This window comes from Anguilla rostrata, chromosome 16, assembly GCF_018555375.3.
Source record: "Anguilla rostrata isolate EN2019 chromosome 16, ASM1855537v3, whole genome shotgun sequence".
In the NCBI taxonomy this organism is placed as follows: domain Eukaryota; kingdom Metazoa; phylum Chordata; class Actinopteri; order Anguilliformes; family Anguillidae; genus Anguilla; species Anguilla rostrata.
This window is the reverse complement of record NC_057948.1, coordinates 8,857,897-8,876,503: the sequence shown is the minus strand read 5'-3', so window position 1 is coordinate 8,876,503 and position 18,607 is coordinate 8,857,897. Positions and strand designations below refer to the sequence as shown.

The 18,607-nt window shown below is 45.8% G+C and overlaps 1 protein-coding gene across 3 annotated transcripts in view; it reads left to right on the top strand.

Moving 5' to 3' along the window:
* slc25a22a (solute carrier family 25 member 22a) overlaps positions 1-18,607 on the top strand; it is a 38,606-nt gene that overhangs the window by 11,223 nt on the left and 8,776 nt on the right. For 2 of the 3 annotated variants that reach the window (XM_064312162.1, XM_064312161.1), the window contains exons 2-6: positions 8,292-8,460; positions 9,826-9,951; positions 10,063-10,118; positions 10,596-10,686; positions 16,941-16,998. In XM_064312162.1, the coding sequence (XP_064168232.1) occupies positions 8,441-8,460; positions 9,826-9,951; positions 10,063-10,118; positions 10,596-10,686; positions 16,941-16,998 (351 nt within the window). In that variant the 5' untranslated portion in view covers positions 8,292-8,440. Of the gene's footprint in view, positions 1-8,291; positions 8,461-9,825; positions 9,952-10,062; positions 10,119-10,595; positions 10,687-11,525; positions 11,938-16,940; positions 16,999-18,607 lie in introns of those variants that run through there. The other variant, XM_064312163.1, reaches the window with a different exon arrangement.

Here is an 18,607-nt window from a genome sequence, read left to right as displayed (position 1 = left end):
GCAACAGATGTGTTGCCTGGTGTGCTGCATTCATTAAATCTACAGAGAAAACTTGAAAATGGAACTGCCAAAGAAGCAAAGATCCAAACGTGTTGAGAGAAGGAATCATCAAATGTGGCTATTCCAACTGGTGATACAAGTTATATATTTACTAGACATGTTTCACCTTCATGAATGTCACGTTTTCATTGTCACAACTGCCAATTTACCCGCCACTGACAAACCTCGAAAATCTCCAATGCTGGCAGTAAAGATGTAGCAAGAAGTGCATAGGGCAAACCTTATCAGTTAAGGGTTAATGTTTGAGACACCGTAGCGCGAATCACGGCGACGGCTAGGCCAAAGTCCCGGTTCAGCGCAGCGGCGTTTGAAACGCGACACTCTGTTCCCTGCTCGGGCTGCCCTCCTCGGCGCTGACCTCCGCGTCGTTTCTCAACAGCCACACCGCGTTCTCGCTTTGTCGGCCAATTAGGCAACGGGCCAAGCGAAGCCCAGCAGGTGTCTTTAAGCCAGGAACCGATGGACTCCGCGTTCCCCGGCGGTGGAAAAGCGCTGCGGCAATATTTGTTTTTCTGGTTAAAAGAGGTCCTGGGTGGCGAGCCGAACGGCGGCGCAAATGAGCCGTGTTTCGCTAATCTGTCGCGCCCGCGTGCGCTTCGCCGGCGCACATCTGCTCTCCTCGCGCCTCCCTCTCTCTGAAATGAGAACGCCGCTCGTGTGTTTATTTTACCGCCGTTTGTCCGTTTAGTTTCGAATTTGAACGTCACGCCTTGTTAAAACAAACCACATATACTCCAGAATGGAGAAACGTAGGCTACGCTAAAATATAGGCTGTTCGTCTCGAAAATACAAAATACCTTCATAGAGATGTGTCTACAAACTAGTCTATATGGTTAGAGGTGCTGGATGCTTTGAAGGTGCTATACAGACAACCGACCTGTGTGAACTGAAATTATTATAAATACACAGTAAAATTCTCAGCTTTAAATCAATTTTGGGAGTTCAGAGGATTTGTTAATTCAACTCTAACAGAGTACATACAAGCTGTTAATTTTTCTTAATTAGGTGCTTTTCATGTTTTAGAGCTGGGGTTCCCAGTCTTATCCAGAAAGGGCCAGTGTGGTTGCACACACCTGATTCGACTAATCAAGGTGCTTAGCAATGACTCTAGTGATTGATTAGCAGAATCAGGTGTGTGCACCCACGCTGGCCCTTTCTGGAACCCCAGCTCTAAAACATGAAAAGCACTTAATTAAGAAAAATTAACAGCTTGTTAAAATTCTGGGATTGCTGTTGAGGTTTGAATGAAAGCCAGCAGACACAGGGGTCCCCCAGGACCGAGTTTGAGAACCACTGTCTTACACAAACTGAGATGACAGTTTATTGCGCGCGGTCTTGAAACGGAAACGCGGACGCACAGCGCAGACCCGTGTGGAGATGGGAACGTCGTGAGATTAGCGTTTTATAACCCAGCGGCGGTGATGAAGGGGGAGAAAGAGTAATCAGATTTTTCCGAGACCTCACTGTTCTACCCCGTACCGCCAGTGCCGCTGCTCCAACTATAAATAGAAAGACTTACGGATTTATGCTTTTTTTATACTGACTCTCATTTGTGCTTTGGTTTGCTTCATTCAAACATTAGGAGCTTGATGTACTTTAGCACATGGAAAACTAATAAAACAACCAATGATTGCTGAAAAACAAATACCATGACCAATCATGGGTCATGTTATTGGTTTTGTGTGTGCTAAAGGGTTTTGCATGTGCTAAATGTCTTGTAAAATCAGGCCCTAGGGGCATATATGTGGCTACATTTTTAGGGAGAAGGAAAGCCTTGGAAAAAGAATAGGAAAAATGGAAGAAATATACTGGTATTATTGTGTGTGCGTGTACTATAGTATCTGCTAATTAAGTCCAATATATCAGTATTTCATTTATATATAGGACTAATATATCGAGTGTGTGTATGTGATTGCTAATGTATTGACTATGTGACCTCATAGGTAAAAGAAATAGGGGGAAAAAGATCATTTACAGTAAATGAGAGAGCCTTTCAAAAAGCCTTACAGGTGCTTACTTGCTCGTTTGAGTTCCCATTGACCTCACCTGTGCTTTGTCATTCCTTTTCACAGCCACCTTTCTTTTCATCGTGAGACCACAGCAGTGTGGCTCAGAAATACATGGTGAATGTACCGCAGAGACAAAGCTTCCATTTTTCTGAGACAAAGATGGGAGAGGTTAGGCAGGGGTGTATTGTTACACCCGGATAAAGCGATAGGGAGAAGGAGAGAGGGAAAAGGGTAACCGAGAGGAGAGAGGGACAAAGAGACTCTGACATTTGCAGAGAGAGAGAGATAGAGAAAAACTGGCAGAATGTCTTGAATGCACAAACATCTTAGTTCGCTCTCATGGTTTGCTGCAACTGTCCAAACAAAAAGGCCGTGGAGTTTGTGATCGTTGGCCCGTTTCGATGACGCCAGAGCTGCGGACGTGGGGATGAGAGAAGCAGGAGGAGCGGGGAGGGACGGGCGGAGAGACGACGAGAGAAATCGGCGAGCGATATCGCGCGTCTCCAATTACCTCCCCCTCTCCCGCCCCCGTCGCACAGAAGAACCTCTGTCTCTCATTAGAGCGCTCCGTCTCCGCCCCCCTCTCCCTCAGGCACAATTAGACAGCGTCTGCCTCTCATTAAAACGTTCCCTCTCTTCCTCTCTCGCACCATCTCCATCCCTCTGTCCTTACTCTCTCTCTCTCTCTCCCCCCTCCCTCTTCCCTCTCTCTCTACCTCCCTCCCTCTTCCCTCTCTCTCTCCCTCCCTCCATCCCTCAGTCCAGGTGAGATTACCTTTACCTGGATTGATTAGACAGAGGAGTTGCAAGGCCAGGCAATATGCTTCAGTTTGCTTCATTCAAACATTAGGAGACTGTTTGCTCGAGTGTCTATTCACGTCAGACGGTTTCACGTTTACACCATTCCTGCGTGTGAGTGAGTACTGGCGTCCGCAATCTCGCTCGAATCACCAACGGACAGCTTACGACTGCCGTAGGGTACGTCTTGCTCTCAAACATTGACACGGTTTCCACGCAACCGCTGGGTTCAAACAGGGTTGGGGTCAACCTTGTCCCGAGCGAGCTGTCGAAACCCCTGACGTATTGGTTGCGCCCTTTGATCCGGGCGGTCGATAGCGGAGCAATCGATGACCTTTAGACCGAACGAGTTGTCAACAGATAAGGGCTCGGTTCTGTTTAATTAAGGGGTCAGTGCTGCTGAAGGTGAAGACAGCACATTTGGAATACATGTCTGTTTTGAACTACGTGGTAACTCAGTTGGCCGACGTGTTGCACGCATTGGACAGAAAAAAGAAAAACACCAACGCAGAGACATTTAATAGCATGTTGGGCTGCCCCAGCGGCCTGCTGGTTTCAGTGCTGCTCTGTTGATATCCCAAAGCAGCTCATTGCACAGTTAACTCGCCTCATTTGGTATTTTGGGTCTGAACTGGTTGTTGATTATAAGGTGAAACAAACACCCCAGCAGACCCTGCGGATTGGGGGCTCCAGTAGACCGTGGCGGACGCCATGGTACTACCAGTACAGTGTGTGGTTGCCACGGTACTGCAGGTGCCGTGTGTGGTTGCCACGATACTGCAGGTGCAGTGTGATCAGTTATCATGGCACTAGCCGTACAGTGCATTGGTTGCCATGGTACTGGAGGCACGGCACGTTAGTTACCTTGCTACTGGCGATACAGTGTGTTGGTTGCCATGGCGCCGGTTCGCGGGCGATGCTGCGTGTGAGATGCGCTTTAGAAACCCTGTAAAACCCACGGGAGTGGCAGGGCAACACAGACAATTAAATCGGCGTGAATTAGTATTAAAGTAGGTCAGCGGAGGGAACAACAAGAACATCGAAATCAGGAAAAATAATAAATAAACGAGGAACAAAAATATGATCATGAAAAATCCCCACGGTCTCCCAAAGCAGCTGACGAACTGCCCGGCCTTCTGGTTAGGCAGAGCTTTGTATCTCATCCTTGTGTATCTCAGCACCGGTGGTGCAATTTCGTCCTCTCCCACCGAAAGCTGAAACCCGGATAAAAATCAGAGAGCGAGTGCTACGAATCCATTTAAGCGAGGAAACCTAAAACCTTAACAACCGAGAGACGGTCTGCGATTGAGCCATCCGGCCGGACGCGTTTAGCTGAGGTCGCTTGCAGAAGCGCGGTAAGCGGGCACCGCTAGAGCTAGCGATACGATCGCGCGAGGTCGCGAAAAAGGTCGGTGTCGTTACGGACAGAAAGCATTTGGAGGCGTAGTCTGAAAAGGTGGGTTTTTTTAGACGTTTTTTAAGTCGGTTGAATCTGCCTTCCTGACCTTTCGGGGGAAGGTCGTTTCCCGCCGTCTAGGGGGGCGAATCGCGCCGCGGAGAGGACGTGCCGTGCTCGGATTTGACCGCGTGGTCGAGCTCTGCTGTGGAGGATGCCGGTGCAGCGGGAGAGTGGGGGGTGGGGGGGGTACCTTAAACTTTAAAAAATGAGTTTTGTTTGATTCATCAGCAGGGAGGGTCAACATTGTGCGACTGTGCGCGGCGTTCAACAGAAATTGCTGCAGCCGACGCGCTGCGGCTGATGTGTGTGAAACTCGCTGTCCTCTGCAGTCCCTGTGCAGATCATAGGAATAAAGAGTCAACACCGATAAGGCCGTGTGGGAGGAAAGAGAAATATAAAGCGCAACTGTGCTGCAAAGCCCTGCTGCGCTGTGAACTGCCCACACACACACACCGCACACACTCTCACACACACACACTCACACACACCCACCACACACACACGCACACACACACACACACACCACACACTCACTCGCACACACGCAGCACACACACACTCACACTCACACTCACACTCACACTCACACTCACACTCACACTCACACTCACACACACACACACACACACACACACACCCACACAGCACACAAACACCCACCCACACACACACCACACACATGCAGCACACACACTCATGCAGGGAAACACACACACCACACACGCAGGGAAATACACACACATAGCATCCACATAAACACCTGCACGCACGCACGCACGCACACACACACAGTCTCATGCACACACGCAGTCCTTCTCACAAACACACACACACACCGTTTCATGCAAACACGCAGTCTCTCTCATGCATACACACACTCACACAGTCTCACGCACACAGTGTCACACACACACATGCACAAGCTCCTCTTTTCCGTTTGCATGTAAGGGAAATCACTCAATCAGTCAATCAGTCAACCAGTCAATAGCTCAATCAAAACAATTGTTTGGGAGGGAGGGGAAAGAGGCGGGGGAATGACTGCGGGGGAGAGGGGGCGGAGGAGAAGGTGTTGGAAACGTTCACAGCACGTTATCCCAATGTTGGCTAACTGCTAAATGTGAGGCAGAGGGAAGGGAAGGAACTTTGAGGCTTACTGATCTTTTCATAGCCAATCAGAAACGTTTTCAAAAAATAGAGCTCATTCATTCGTTGAGACGGAAACCCAATGCAATGCTGACAGAGAGTGGTCTGTTGGGGTTAAGGTTAAGGTCTGTTTGGAAGTGGGTAGGGAATTCAGTGAGCTATATTATAGTTTCCCTCTCATATTCACATGCACATACTCAAACACAGCAACATTTTAAATAAGCTATGATAAATTGAATTTCTCATAAATATTTGCAATAAACAAAAAATATGTAATGCTACTGCAACTACAGCTGTGGTTTTATTTTAAAAAGCTGCTATTTAAATTATTTTAATATTTGAACGATCTGGGCAGAATTAATTGAGCGTTCAATTTGTTCTTGATTTTGGCATCATGTACCACTGACCAGATGGTGTCAGGACTTTCTAAGATCCAGATGGTGTGCTGGGATTTTCTAAGATCTTTGTTGCCAGGTTGCCAAGTATGGAAAATTTTTTAAAAAGCTTAACACCCAAAATGTCACACAGATGCAGAACACAGCAATAGACTGGATAAGAAGGGTGAATACACTTCCACTGTTTGCTCCAGGATATTGCACCAAAGTGTTCGAGCCTCTGTAGAATCCTATCTGAGAGAGCCAATGGCGGTAGCGGACGATTGACACTGTACTGAATTGCACTGCGCAGGCAGGTGTGTCTCTGAGCCGTGAAACTGCTGCACTCAAGATCGTAGAAATTCACAGTGAAGTTCAGAGGAAGGAGAGAGAGAGTAAAAGGACGTGGTGGCAGGCATTGGCTTTAGTTGGATGACACTAGGCTCCTGAACTTCATTATTTGAAGTGCCTCGCACACACCTGCTCTGCTCTCACACACAACCCACACCCCACACACCTGCGATTCTCTCTCTCACACACACACCCACACCCACACACACACCTGCGATTCTCTCTCTCACACACACACACACCCACACACCTGCGATTCTCTCTCTCACACACACCCACACACACACCTGCATCTCCTATGCACACACACACAGGCATTCCTCTCTCCTCTATCACACACACACACACCTGCGATCTCTCTCTCACACACAACCCAACACTCGTTCTCTCACACACACACCCACACCCACACACACACCTGCGATTCTCTCTTAACACACACACACCACACACCTGCGATTCTCTCTCTCACACACACACCCACACCCACACACACACCTACGATTCTCTCTCTCACACACACACCCACACACACCTACAATTCTCTCTCACACACACACACCCACACACACCTGCGATTCTCTATCTCACACACACACACACACACACACACCTACTATTCTCTCGCTTATGCACACACACACAGGCAATTCTCTCTCTCTCTCTCTCACACACACACACACACACCTGCGATTCTCTCTCTCACACGCACACACCGTGGAAATTAGGCAAAATGGAGAAAGGTCCATTACTGTCCTGAGAACCGCAGAAGTCAGTAAAATATATTCACCTGTCTCGAATGCGGAGCGTCGGTGAACACACCAGCTCCGTATGCTAAACAGCCTGCCGCCCTCATTCTCTGAGCTCTCAGCCCCACGAAAGACCGCGGAGCACCGTGGAGGTGTGAACGGGGGAGGGGGAGGGTGGCAAGAGGGCAGGAAGCAGCTGGGAGCGTGTGATTGGTGCAGAGAGGGGCGGAGGAGAGGAAAGGAGACAGGAATAGCGTGCGATTGGTGCGGAGAGGGGAGGAGGAGAGGACAGGAAACAGGAATGAGGCTTCGCTGTGCTGCTGTAACCCGAGCACCGTGGTGCAGAATCACAGGAGCCTTCCCACAATGCTCAGCGGCTGACACCAAATGGTTTATCATTTTAAGTATTAAATAATATATGTTTGGAGTTGAAATAAAGCTCCAAACATATATTAAAATATTTAGTCTTAGCAAGGGATTATTGTTATGATTATTATTTTTATTATAAATAAGTATTGTTATTTAGTTACAATAGGTACAGGTGAAAAGGACATTTTTTTTAAACTTATTTTTGCATATAATGGATACGGTTTTACATAGGGTGAGGTGAAATCCTGGATCAGCAGCATCAACACTGCATATAAACACAAACAGCCAGGGAGGGACAGATATAGCCTAGATGCTGTCAGCAGCGAATGATTGTTAAATGTTTGTGTAGCCCTGCACTGTGACCTACAACTATAATTACTGACGCCACTGCTTTTGACCCAGGCTGGGTCGGTATCTGGCCCAGAGTGGCTCTGGAATGGGCCAACACCTCGAGTCATTGTGGCTATTTTAGAACTGTGATGGAGGCGGGATGAAGACAAGGGAGGGGAAAACAACTAGTGAGGGGAGTGGGGGGGCTTATTTTTGGAATTTGACAGAAATTTGGCCGTTAATCCTTTTTGGAATGTTTTTTTTTTCTTCAGAATTCTAAGCCAGTGTTCTAGAACTGCACTGCTTTCAATCACCAGTAGTGACTGTGACATCAGCAGTAGAATGTTCAGTTACGAACATTCTAATCACATATTTGTGATCTTACACCTTAGAGGGTTGAGTATAACGGTTAGGGAACCGGGATTGTAACTCTAGATGCTGCAGGTTCGATTCCCAGGTGAGGCACAGCCACTGTGCCCTTGAGCAAGATTCTTAACCTGAATCACATCAGCAAATATCCCTTTAAATAGAGAGTGAGGGAAATAAAATGTGCCCTGTGCTCTGGATATGTCTGTGAAATGTAGAAAACTGAAAGTAGTGACTAGGAAGTCGAAGCATGACCGGGCATTTCTTCCCTTCTCTCTTTCAGAAATCTCCAACCGAATCTGGCCGCGGACAGACGACGGGCGGACCGAGTAGCACGCTAGCACAGTCGCCGACAGACGTCCTCAGAGCAGCGACTGACGGACGCGCCGAGACGCAGACAGACGCACTGACCGAAGGGAGGGGCCCAGATAAATGGCTGACAAGCAGATCAGGTGAGCGCGACGCGCGGGGAGGCGGGAAAAGCCGCCGCAAGAACCGAGCGAAGCATCGCTTGCCTCAGCGCTAGCGCTAGCGAACAGCAAAGGCTTTTATGGGAGGTTGCTACGTTAGAGATAAAATCCCGCTTTTATTTTTCTTCCTCTGACCATTTCTTACTGTCACCTTACTGCCTTCTCTCTCCTTCCTGCCCTCTTACTTTTATTCTTTCCATCTTCCTGTCTGTACACCGCTTCTCTCATTCGTCTCTGTTCCTCTGCTTTCTTCTGTCAGGTACATTTTGATATTTCGTTTCAATATGCTCTGCAGCGTAATGAACATACGTTTGTATTATCTGGACTCACACATACCAACAAATCGTCACACAAATATCACACATTAGAAGGATGCATCATACAGTAGACACATGAGAGAAAATGTCTAAGTATAACTAAGAATTTACAATGGGAAGAAATAACAACATAAAATACTGAATCAGAAGATCTTAGATAAACAATACAAGCTAATATAATAATAAAAGTGAAGCCCCAGCTAACACAAAGTGTTTCCAGAAAGTTGGGAAACTTTCCAATTGATTTATGTTCATTTGATAGGTAGCCTAATATTTTGGTGAGAACCTTCTCTGTACATGTCTTAGAACACTTAGCCAATTGTACCTCACAAGCCCTATCAAAATCGCAGAAAAATTTCCAGGCATGTGACATAGAACGCTTCTGGATGTTGTAGGAAGTTCCTACAACATCCCTGGAAGGTTAGCATTCAGTCATAAAATACAGCGAGGAGGATGTGTGTAAAATATACGTTTTAAGAATTGTCCAAATTAAAGTCCCAAAATTACGGATTTGTTCACGCTCCTAATATCCCCGAGGAAATTAATGTGAATAACCATCCACAGATGCCACCTTAACTTCATTGGCAAAGCCGAACAAAGCCGTAGTTGTACGTTCCTTGTGACTAAAAGAGCACTTAAGGAACCCTCAGAAAACTGGACACGTACACACCAGGAACGTTTACCGTAAAGTTCCTAACGTTCTAGAAACGTTCTGCTAACCAAAACTTGGTCACTGCGTACTCCCCCAGACACACATCCTCTCAAAGCAGACTAAAAGCTTGAGTTCCTTTTTACTCCGCTCCTGCCCGTCAGTGTGTTTTTATCTTGAGTTACCTCTGTATTGCAATGTATTTTCTCAGGGTTAAATCACGTTGTGTTTTATCATCACCTGTCTATTTTTCATTGCTGTATTGGCAATGTACACATATTTTTTATGATATCACTGTACAGCACTTTGAAATTGTTATTCATAAAATGTGTTGCTGTTGTTATTATTATTATTATATCTGTGGTTCTCCCCTCTCCCCAGTTTGCCTGCCAAGTTGATTAATGGGGGGGTAGCAGGGCTGATTGGGGTCACCTGCGTGTTTCCCATTGACCTGGCCAAGACCCGCCTCCAGAACCAGCAGAATGGCTCCCGGCTCTACACCAGCATGTACGTACCGGACCCAAAAAGCACCGCTACGACTGTGGCTCACTTTCATGGGCTGTCTCTCTTGCACTGAATTCTGGGAGATAACCGCCTGCATTGTTGCCTTTCCCGCAGGTCAGACTGCCTTATCAAGACCATTCGGTCGGAGGGCTACTTCGGGATGTACAGAGGTAGGGGCTGGGGCTTGCTTGTGTGGCGCGTCACTCCACATCTGTCTCAAAGTGAAGGGTGGTGGTTAAATACTGAACAAAGCTCTACGACTGTCAGAGAGGCGATTATGGATTATGGAGTATGATTTACTGTTGCTTGAGCGATTGTTTTTCTCCTTCTCTTCTGAGTTCTGCTTACTTTTCTTTCTCTCTTTTTCCCATCCTCTGCTTCTTTTCCCCTTTATCTTCCTCTATCCTCTATTTCTCTACCTCTTAATCTCTTTCTCCTTCGCTCTGTTTTCTCTGTTTCTTCACATCCCTTCTAATTGCTTCCTTCCTTTTCTCTGTCTTTCTCTCTCCATGTTCGTCCCTCCAGCTTCTCTCCTCTCTCTCTCCTTCTTTCTCAAAATGAAATGGAGCTTCGCTGGCCTGGCAGATGAAAATGTGTTGCCAGGGCAACGCGAGCGATGTCACAAACACAATCTCTGTGTCTCTCAGGGGCTGCGGTGAACCTGACCCTCGTCACCCCAGAGAAAGCCATCAAGCTGGCGGCTAATGACTTCTTCAGGCATCACTTCTCCAAGGATGGGTGAGACACAGCGGAGCACTGTCACACTGACACACTGATACACACTAGAGCTCTGTCACACTGACTGACTGATACACACTGGAGCCCTGTCACACTGACTGACTGATACACACTGGAGCTCTGTCACACTGACTGACTGATACACACTAGAGCTCTGTCACACTGACTGACTGATACACACTAGAGCACTGTCACACTGACTGATACAGACTAGAGCTCTGTCACACTGACTGACTGTACACACTAGAGCACTGTCACACTGACTGGCTGATACACACTGGAGCACCGTCACACTGTCTGACTGATACACAGTAGAGCCCTGTCACACTGACTGATACACAGTAAACCACTGTCACACTGACTGACTGATGCCACTGTGATGCTGTACACTGACTTGTGAATACACAGTAGAGCGCCTGTTCACACTGACTGCTCACGCTAAACCACTGTCACCTGACTGTTACTGATTTCGAATTGAGGCACCGTCACTACGTGTCGACTGAACCCACTGCCCTGTCACAGCTGACTGTACACCTAAATGCCCTGTCTCACGAGGCTGGATACGACTAGTTAGCCTTCCATCTCACTGACGCAACTGGATCCACTAAGCCATGTCAACTGTACTGGCTGATACACACTGAAAGGCGTTACATGATCTGATGTACCACTAAAGTCTGTTGACACTGCCTGAAAGACTGACATGATCACAATTGACTGGTGATACACACTGGAGCATTACCTCTTCAGACTAAAGCCTGTCACACTGAACGTGACGTGTCGTTACATTGGTTGGAACACCTGACACTGGCTACCGTAATTCGTTTGGCCGCTGCCCGATGGTCGTGCCTCAGCGCTAATGACGTGTCAGCGCTAAGAGTGGCAGCGCTAACTTGTTTTATTTCTGAGGGGATTAGCGGGGATTGAGGGAGTGGAGACAGAGCTGGCGTTAGGCCTGAACGCTCATCTGCCCGTCACGTCAGCGCCTAGCACCCTTTTAAACATTTGCCGTTTATGTGTCGGTTAGCGGGGTTGCGGGTAGCGGCACAAGTTCAAAGTTTAGCAGCTTGCCATCTCAGCTGAACGCTCAACTGGGATGCCACTAAAGCACAAATGAGTTATATGTACAGGCGACATAAGCAGTGTCTGAAAGGCGTTTACTATGGAATTCGTGTTTTATGTTACCATAAATGTTTTGTTGAACTGTGGGCCTGGAAAGGGACTGAAGTGGATCACAAGATAGTGTTACGCGTGGTAAGAGAAATAACTTTGTGTACATTTATTCCCTTTCCAGAGGCTTGAAACGTTCACCGGTTACATGCACTGCAACAGTTACAGTGTTGCCGTTTTGACATTGTGTTGAGAAACATTTCCTATCCATGTTCGAAAGTACATTTGGCTACCGTTTAAGAAGGATTGACTGACAGTAGCCCTGTGATAGATTGGCAGCCTGTCCAGGGTGTGTTCTTGCCTCTCGCCCAATGCACGCTGGGATAGGCTCCAGCACCCCCCGTGACCTTGCCCAGGATAATTGGGCATAGACAATGGATGGATGGATGATTGACAGTAAAATGTGTCTCGGAACTAAACAGGCTGCAGGCTAAGTTTTGCAACCCCTAAGTTAAGTACATCGCAACAGAGCACTCCAAACATCTTGTCACAGCAAATAAAGGAATTCACATCTTGGATTGATCTCAGATGGTTCTGGAATCTATTAAAGACATAGATCATCTTTATTATTATGGATACTTATTATTAAAGAACATAATTTCTTGTGGTAAGTTTTAACTCCACTGTCATTGTCAAATTCCCACAAAAACTGGCTCTTAATATCTGACCACCCAATCATCTGATTGGCTGCACAGTCCCCTGCATTCCTACCCACAGTGCATCATTGCAAAAGATGACTGAATTCTCGGTTGATGCGGCTGGTTAAATGAAGTCATGTAAATGGCACAGAAGCAATGCAAGAACTTGTGAACCCTTCATACTGCAGATGTCGACCATGTTTTGAAAGAGTCTCACGAGGAGTTACAGCACGTTCCACTATATCGGCTTGTGTCGGTATGATTGTTTTGACTTCACTGGAGGTTGAAGAGAACTTCACACATATTGAGGTCTTGTTTAAAAAATTACAAAAATTCAAAATTCCAGCAAAGCGGTGTAGATCCTTTAGAAGCATGATCGAGGACAAGGAGCACTGCAATGCCAGTATCCTGCTTCCTGAAGTTTATCTCAACAAAAATATCAGTTATTTGAACCTGGACCCATTAGTAGAGATGTCAGTTTTCATGTCCTTGGTTTTTTTTTTGTGCAAGAGACAAAGAGAACAGCCATCAGTCACTACATGCTTGCATTCCTGGAGGAGATAATACTCACGTCCGTATCGTAGGTGCATTGGCTCGGCTTTTCATAAAAAGGCTAAAGACTGATGTCTGAGTTGTCATAAATTACTATTGGTCATCTGGCAGTGATGCAGCTGCCACTTTAATGGTTTTGACACCCACCCCCTCCCTCCCCCAGTGCTGTCATCTCACATAAATATCAACTGCATTGAACTATTCACTCCAAAACCCTTTAAGAACGTGAAAACAACTCCAGTTACAGTCCATTGATACTGTTAACAGGGACCTGCTGTATTGCTAGCCAAAATAATTGTACCATCCTGTCGTGGATTCCTTCAACTTGCTTTCTAAAAGCCACTTTAGACGCCTTGTAGATATAGACATTTCCAACGCGTTATCTTTCAAGTTATTTGGCTTGCTTTACTCACGGTTGTGATGACTTGTTGGGCTTGTCCGGATGGCTTGATGTCGAATGGCTCGTGCGGTTAATCAAAATAAATCAAGATTGTTCCAACACACATTCAACAAAGAAAATAGGCCTTTATAATAATCAAAATCAAATCAAATCAAAAGAGGCAAAACTCAAATAAAATGACAAATTACTTATTTTACTACTTATTCATTACAAACTTAAATTATCTATGTTTACGTTAAACGGTAAACGGTCGAGAACAGTCTCTCGTCGGCGTCTTCCAGCCTCAAATTGCGCACACCTGTCTTTATTAAATTGGCTGGAGCGTCGTGGAAATTGTAGTCCTATAATTTTCTGTGGCCTACAGAGATCACCACTAGGTGGCAATATTCTTTTGACTATTTACACAAAACAAAACAAAACTGGGTCTAACACATTCTTTTAAAAAATCGACCTTCCCTATCAATCAGAATTGACAAAAACATGTCAGCGAGGTGGACGTACTTCACTGTTCTGTTGGTCCGCTGATGCGAGGAACTGCAATGGGGATGGACACCAGGTGCATCCTGGGAAATTGATACATCTGATTTGTCATTTAATTTCGACTCACGCCGAAGCGAGTCGCTTTTAAAATGACAGCGACAATGAGCGATCTGACAGGGGGAATGCCATGAACTGGCGAACAGATGTTGATTTATTAGCCAACATAAAACAAACTTCATAGAGCTTTACAGACCTGCTCGAAGCAACAACAGCTGACACGTATTAAAAATAAGTATGATTAATACGGTATGATCTGATGTAGAGAGCTCAGGAGAGGTGGAAACAGCGCACATTTTTGTCTGTAAAATACGGGTGCTGGAATATGCATGGATAACCCACATCCGATTGGCACACGGCCTGTGGCAAGCAGGGTTTAACTTCGCAACTCAGTTTCAACCAATGGAATTGTCAGAACAGACCGCACCTGACATCACGATACATTTTTTCTACAGGGCTCTTGTCGGTTTTATGCCATCGGAATGCTAGCCGCGGAAAAGAAAACCAGTTTTTTTTCACCGCAGTGTTTTATATTGTAATGAAAAGCTTTGAAAATTAGCGTTTGCTTTGCAGGCTTGGCAGTACCTATGAGACAGTTAGCAGCGTTTGGATGTACTGTATGTCGTACATGTGGGTGCGCGAGAACAGCGGCACGCTGTTCTATATATAAATGCGTATAACATTACAGCTGTCAATACATTACACGCAAACATTATCCTTGAAGCGGATTACCCATCAACCCCTGCTGCAGGGGCTGCCCAGATGAAGTGGAGTATCCTTGGCGTCTATCAGCATCTCCATGGCAACTAATAGCCCTGGTGTTGAATTATTGAGCCAGTTCAACTTGTGAATTATTAACACACGTTAGAGCAGAATACTCACGTAGTGTGCACGTGTGTGTATGTGTGTGTGTGTGTGTGTGTGTGTACGTGTTAGTGTATGTGTGTGTGTGTGTGCGTGCGCGTGTGGCCAGGTGGGTTTTTCAACAGGGTGGCACAGTAATATTTATGTGACAGGTTGGGCTGTGGGCTGTGTTTGGGTTATTTGGCCCACTGTGATTGTGTGGGGTTGTCATGTTTGCAATTTAGCAATTTTGGAAGAGGGAATTGAGCAAGTGTAGTATATGTTTTTAAGTGTAAAATGTGTGTTTGTGTGTGTATTTCTGTGAGTGCATATTTATGTGCGTGTGTGTATGTGTGTGTGTGAATGCGTGTGTGGAGGTGTTTATATGAGTGTGTATGTGTGTGTGTGTGTGCTTATATGAGTACGTGACCATAAAGGCTACGATATAGACTAAGCTCAGACTGTCCTCGGGACACTGTTATGGTGGAGTTGCCTGTTCACCGTCTCTCAGGCTATGGCACACATACTGTGCAGCCCGTTATGCTGTGGGTCCCTCCTCTAGCTCTGGGGCTAGTAATGCTTAAACTGCAGTGAGTCTTCAGGACTTGATTTTGGGTACATCCAGAATTTTAGCGTTCTTCTTTTGGATATTTATGGGACCCGGCCTAATTCTACCCTACATGCATTATTTGGAGTTTTTCTATGAACTTAGGGTGCAGGGTTTCTGTTGGATGCGTGTCCCATTTAATGCAGCTGTGTTGCGGGGACCACAAATCTTGCCTGCAAGTTTGTTTTGTAAAACCTTCTCTTAATTGCATTCATTACCATGCTAAAGCTCCCTGACGCCCTGATTGTCAGACCGAGGTAGATAGGCATATGCGTGTCCTAGTACTGCCATAGTGTTGCCTAATTTCCTGAGATCTGGTCTTTGTACAGAAGATCATTATGTTTGTCTTCTTCGAGTTGACCGCCAGGGCCCGGGTCAGACAGTACTCCTGTAACAGAGCCAGGTTCTGCTGTAGCCTGTGTTCTGTGGGAAACATCAGAACCAGGTCATCTGTACAGAGACTTAATTGTTGCGCAGGGTGAGACCAGGGGGCTACAGATGGTTCCAGTTGCACCGCTAATTCATTAGTGTAGATATCGAACAATGATGGACTGTGGCCCTGTCTCACATCACGGCCCTGTTTGAACTACTCTGTTCTTCTGTTGCCAGTTCTCACTGTATTGTTTTCTGTGTGCATGTATTCAACTGTGTGATATCCTTAGGCCTCTTTCACCCCTGCACCACAGTGTAGACGTTTGTAATGCAACCCTTCATGCCTAATGGAGTCAATGAAACAGGCTAAAGTCATTTCTTTCTTTATGCTGGGATACCTATGATACCCATGCACGCTGGGATAGGCTTCTGCACATAACCCCCCCAAGCAACCCCCCCGTGACCCTGATCAGGAATAAGAGAGTATTGATAATGGATGGGCGTTGCTCAGAGCACTTCTCGTTAAGGAAGGTCATTATTATGTAATTAGCTAGTTTGTCTCAATTTTATATATGGGGGATATTCCTTGTGGCATTACAGTAGCTGTAACTTGAACTTGAACAACTGAACACTTTGAAGAGTAGTTTTTTTTGTAATGTTTTTTCTAAATTGTAAGTCAGTGTTCTAGAACTCCACTGCGTTCAATTACCAGTAGTGATTGTTACATCAACGTTAGTTCAGTTAAGAGCATTCCAATCTCATATGTGTGATCTCACTCTTGAAGGGTTAAGCACAGCCTTTTGCTGCTTCAGAGCATCTCAATCCCGACGCTGTAATGATGTTTTTCTCTCTGCCATTCTTCTTCCCTCTGTCTCTCCTCTCTCATCACTCACTTTCTCCTCATTACTCATCGCTCTCTCCTCTCTTTCAAATTCACAGTCTAATGGCTTTATCGGCATGACAGGAGCAATATTACGTTGTCAAAGCACTGATAAATTCACAGACCTGTCATACAATAAAAGAAGAGAGTAACAGGACCGAATGATTTGAGTCAATAAAATAGCCGTAATGAACTGATGACAGATTATCCTCTCTCTCTGCTCTAACTCTCTATGTCTCTCTTCCTCTGATTTCTCAGTCAGAAGCTGACCTTGCTGAAGGAGATGCTGGCAGGCTGTGGAGCAGGCACATGCCAGGTGAGTGTGGGGGTGGAGCCTCTGCTGTAATGCCCCTCCCATCCGGACCCATCACTCAAACCTGTATCTGGGGTGTTACTTCAAATTCATTAAAACAATATGTAATATATTGCGCACTTATTTAAAAGGAATGTAACATGCAATGTTATTAACACATGTAATGTGATGCAGTATTTAATGTGTCCCCTTTGTAGCACTGGCAAAAAAAAAATTCACATACAGCAATCACACTTTCATATCAAAACGAGGTCTTCATATCTAGGTGTGATTGTAATGAGGTCTGTTTAACTGTGCGTGTATGTGAATGCATATGTACAGCAGATCTTCATAGTATATATTATATAAAGTAGGACTCCAGGAAAAGTATCATAATTCGCAAAGGCACTTAAGGCTGGGCAATGTGGTCGGAGACGATCGATGCTTGCATTGATTCTTAGGGGACTGATCTTGCAAGGAATACGGCCCGATGGGAGTTCATCCTTACCGGAACTGATGCTGCTGTGGCCTTTTGACTGGAACTAGCTCTGTCCTCACAGAGCAGCGCTAACCAAACCCTGTTCCTGGAGATCGGCCGTCCTGCAGGTTTTCACTCCAACCCTAACAAAGCACGCTTCATTCAACAGCTGGAGATCTGGCTGAGCTACTAATTAGTAGAGTCAGGTGTGCTTTGTTAGGGTTGGAATGAAAACTACAGGACGGTGGATCTCCAGGAACAGGGTTGGTTACGGTTTTGCAGTTTTGACAACCGGGCAAATGATCGTGACTGCGGCCTGGCTGCCCGCCGATCTCGTCACGCAACAGCGACCCCCGCTGGTCGATCGGGTGCCCGTGGAGTGCATGTTAAAGCCGCATATGAAAGGTCTTCCTCTGACTCCACTCTGCGAGCGTAGCTGGAGTCTGGGGCGTGAAAAGAAGCTGACTCAGCCTCATGTTGGGTGCCAATATTTATTGAATTTTAAATAGTGTATTAATTAATCATACGGTGACATGGGATTTTTGACATATTTTGAACTTTGATTTTCCCATATATATTGTATATGTAGATTATGTACACAAACCGGGGTATAATGTATATTGTTTTACACTATCTTTGATGAAAAAGTACTTTGAGCCCAAACTGTTTTTACTGAGGGTGTATATATTTTGTTTAACATATACTGACATAGAGTCTATAAACAGATCGAAGCCAAATAACAGTTTGACTGTAAAACTACATATTATATGGATTTAGCCTTTTGATTTCTTGCCAGAATAATAATCCCTTCTTAATACTGGATGTTTTCCAAGTCAGGCAGTAGATGGCAATTATTATTTTTTTGCTCTTATTCAAGGCGGCTGTGATCCTCCAGCTGCCACCCAGTGGCATGTGCGGGTATTGCACCCTGAGTTTGAGAGCCGGTATATTCTGCTGCTCGCGCTACCCTAGCTTCGAACACCTGCACTGCTAGACCGACTGAAAAACTTTGAAACTGCAGAGCCCCAGGTTCTTCTATTTAAACCCTTAGGCAGATCGCTGTCCATTTAGCATTCAGAGATTTAAAGTATGTTTTTCAAAAATGTTTTCGACCACATTCACAACAGCACATTTCATATTGTGAAGGACCCTCTA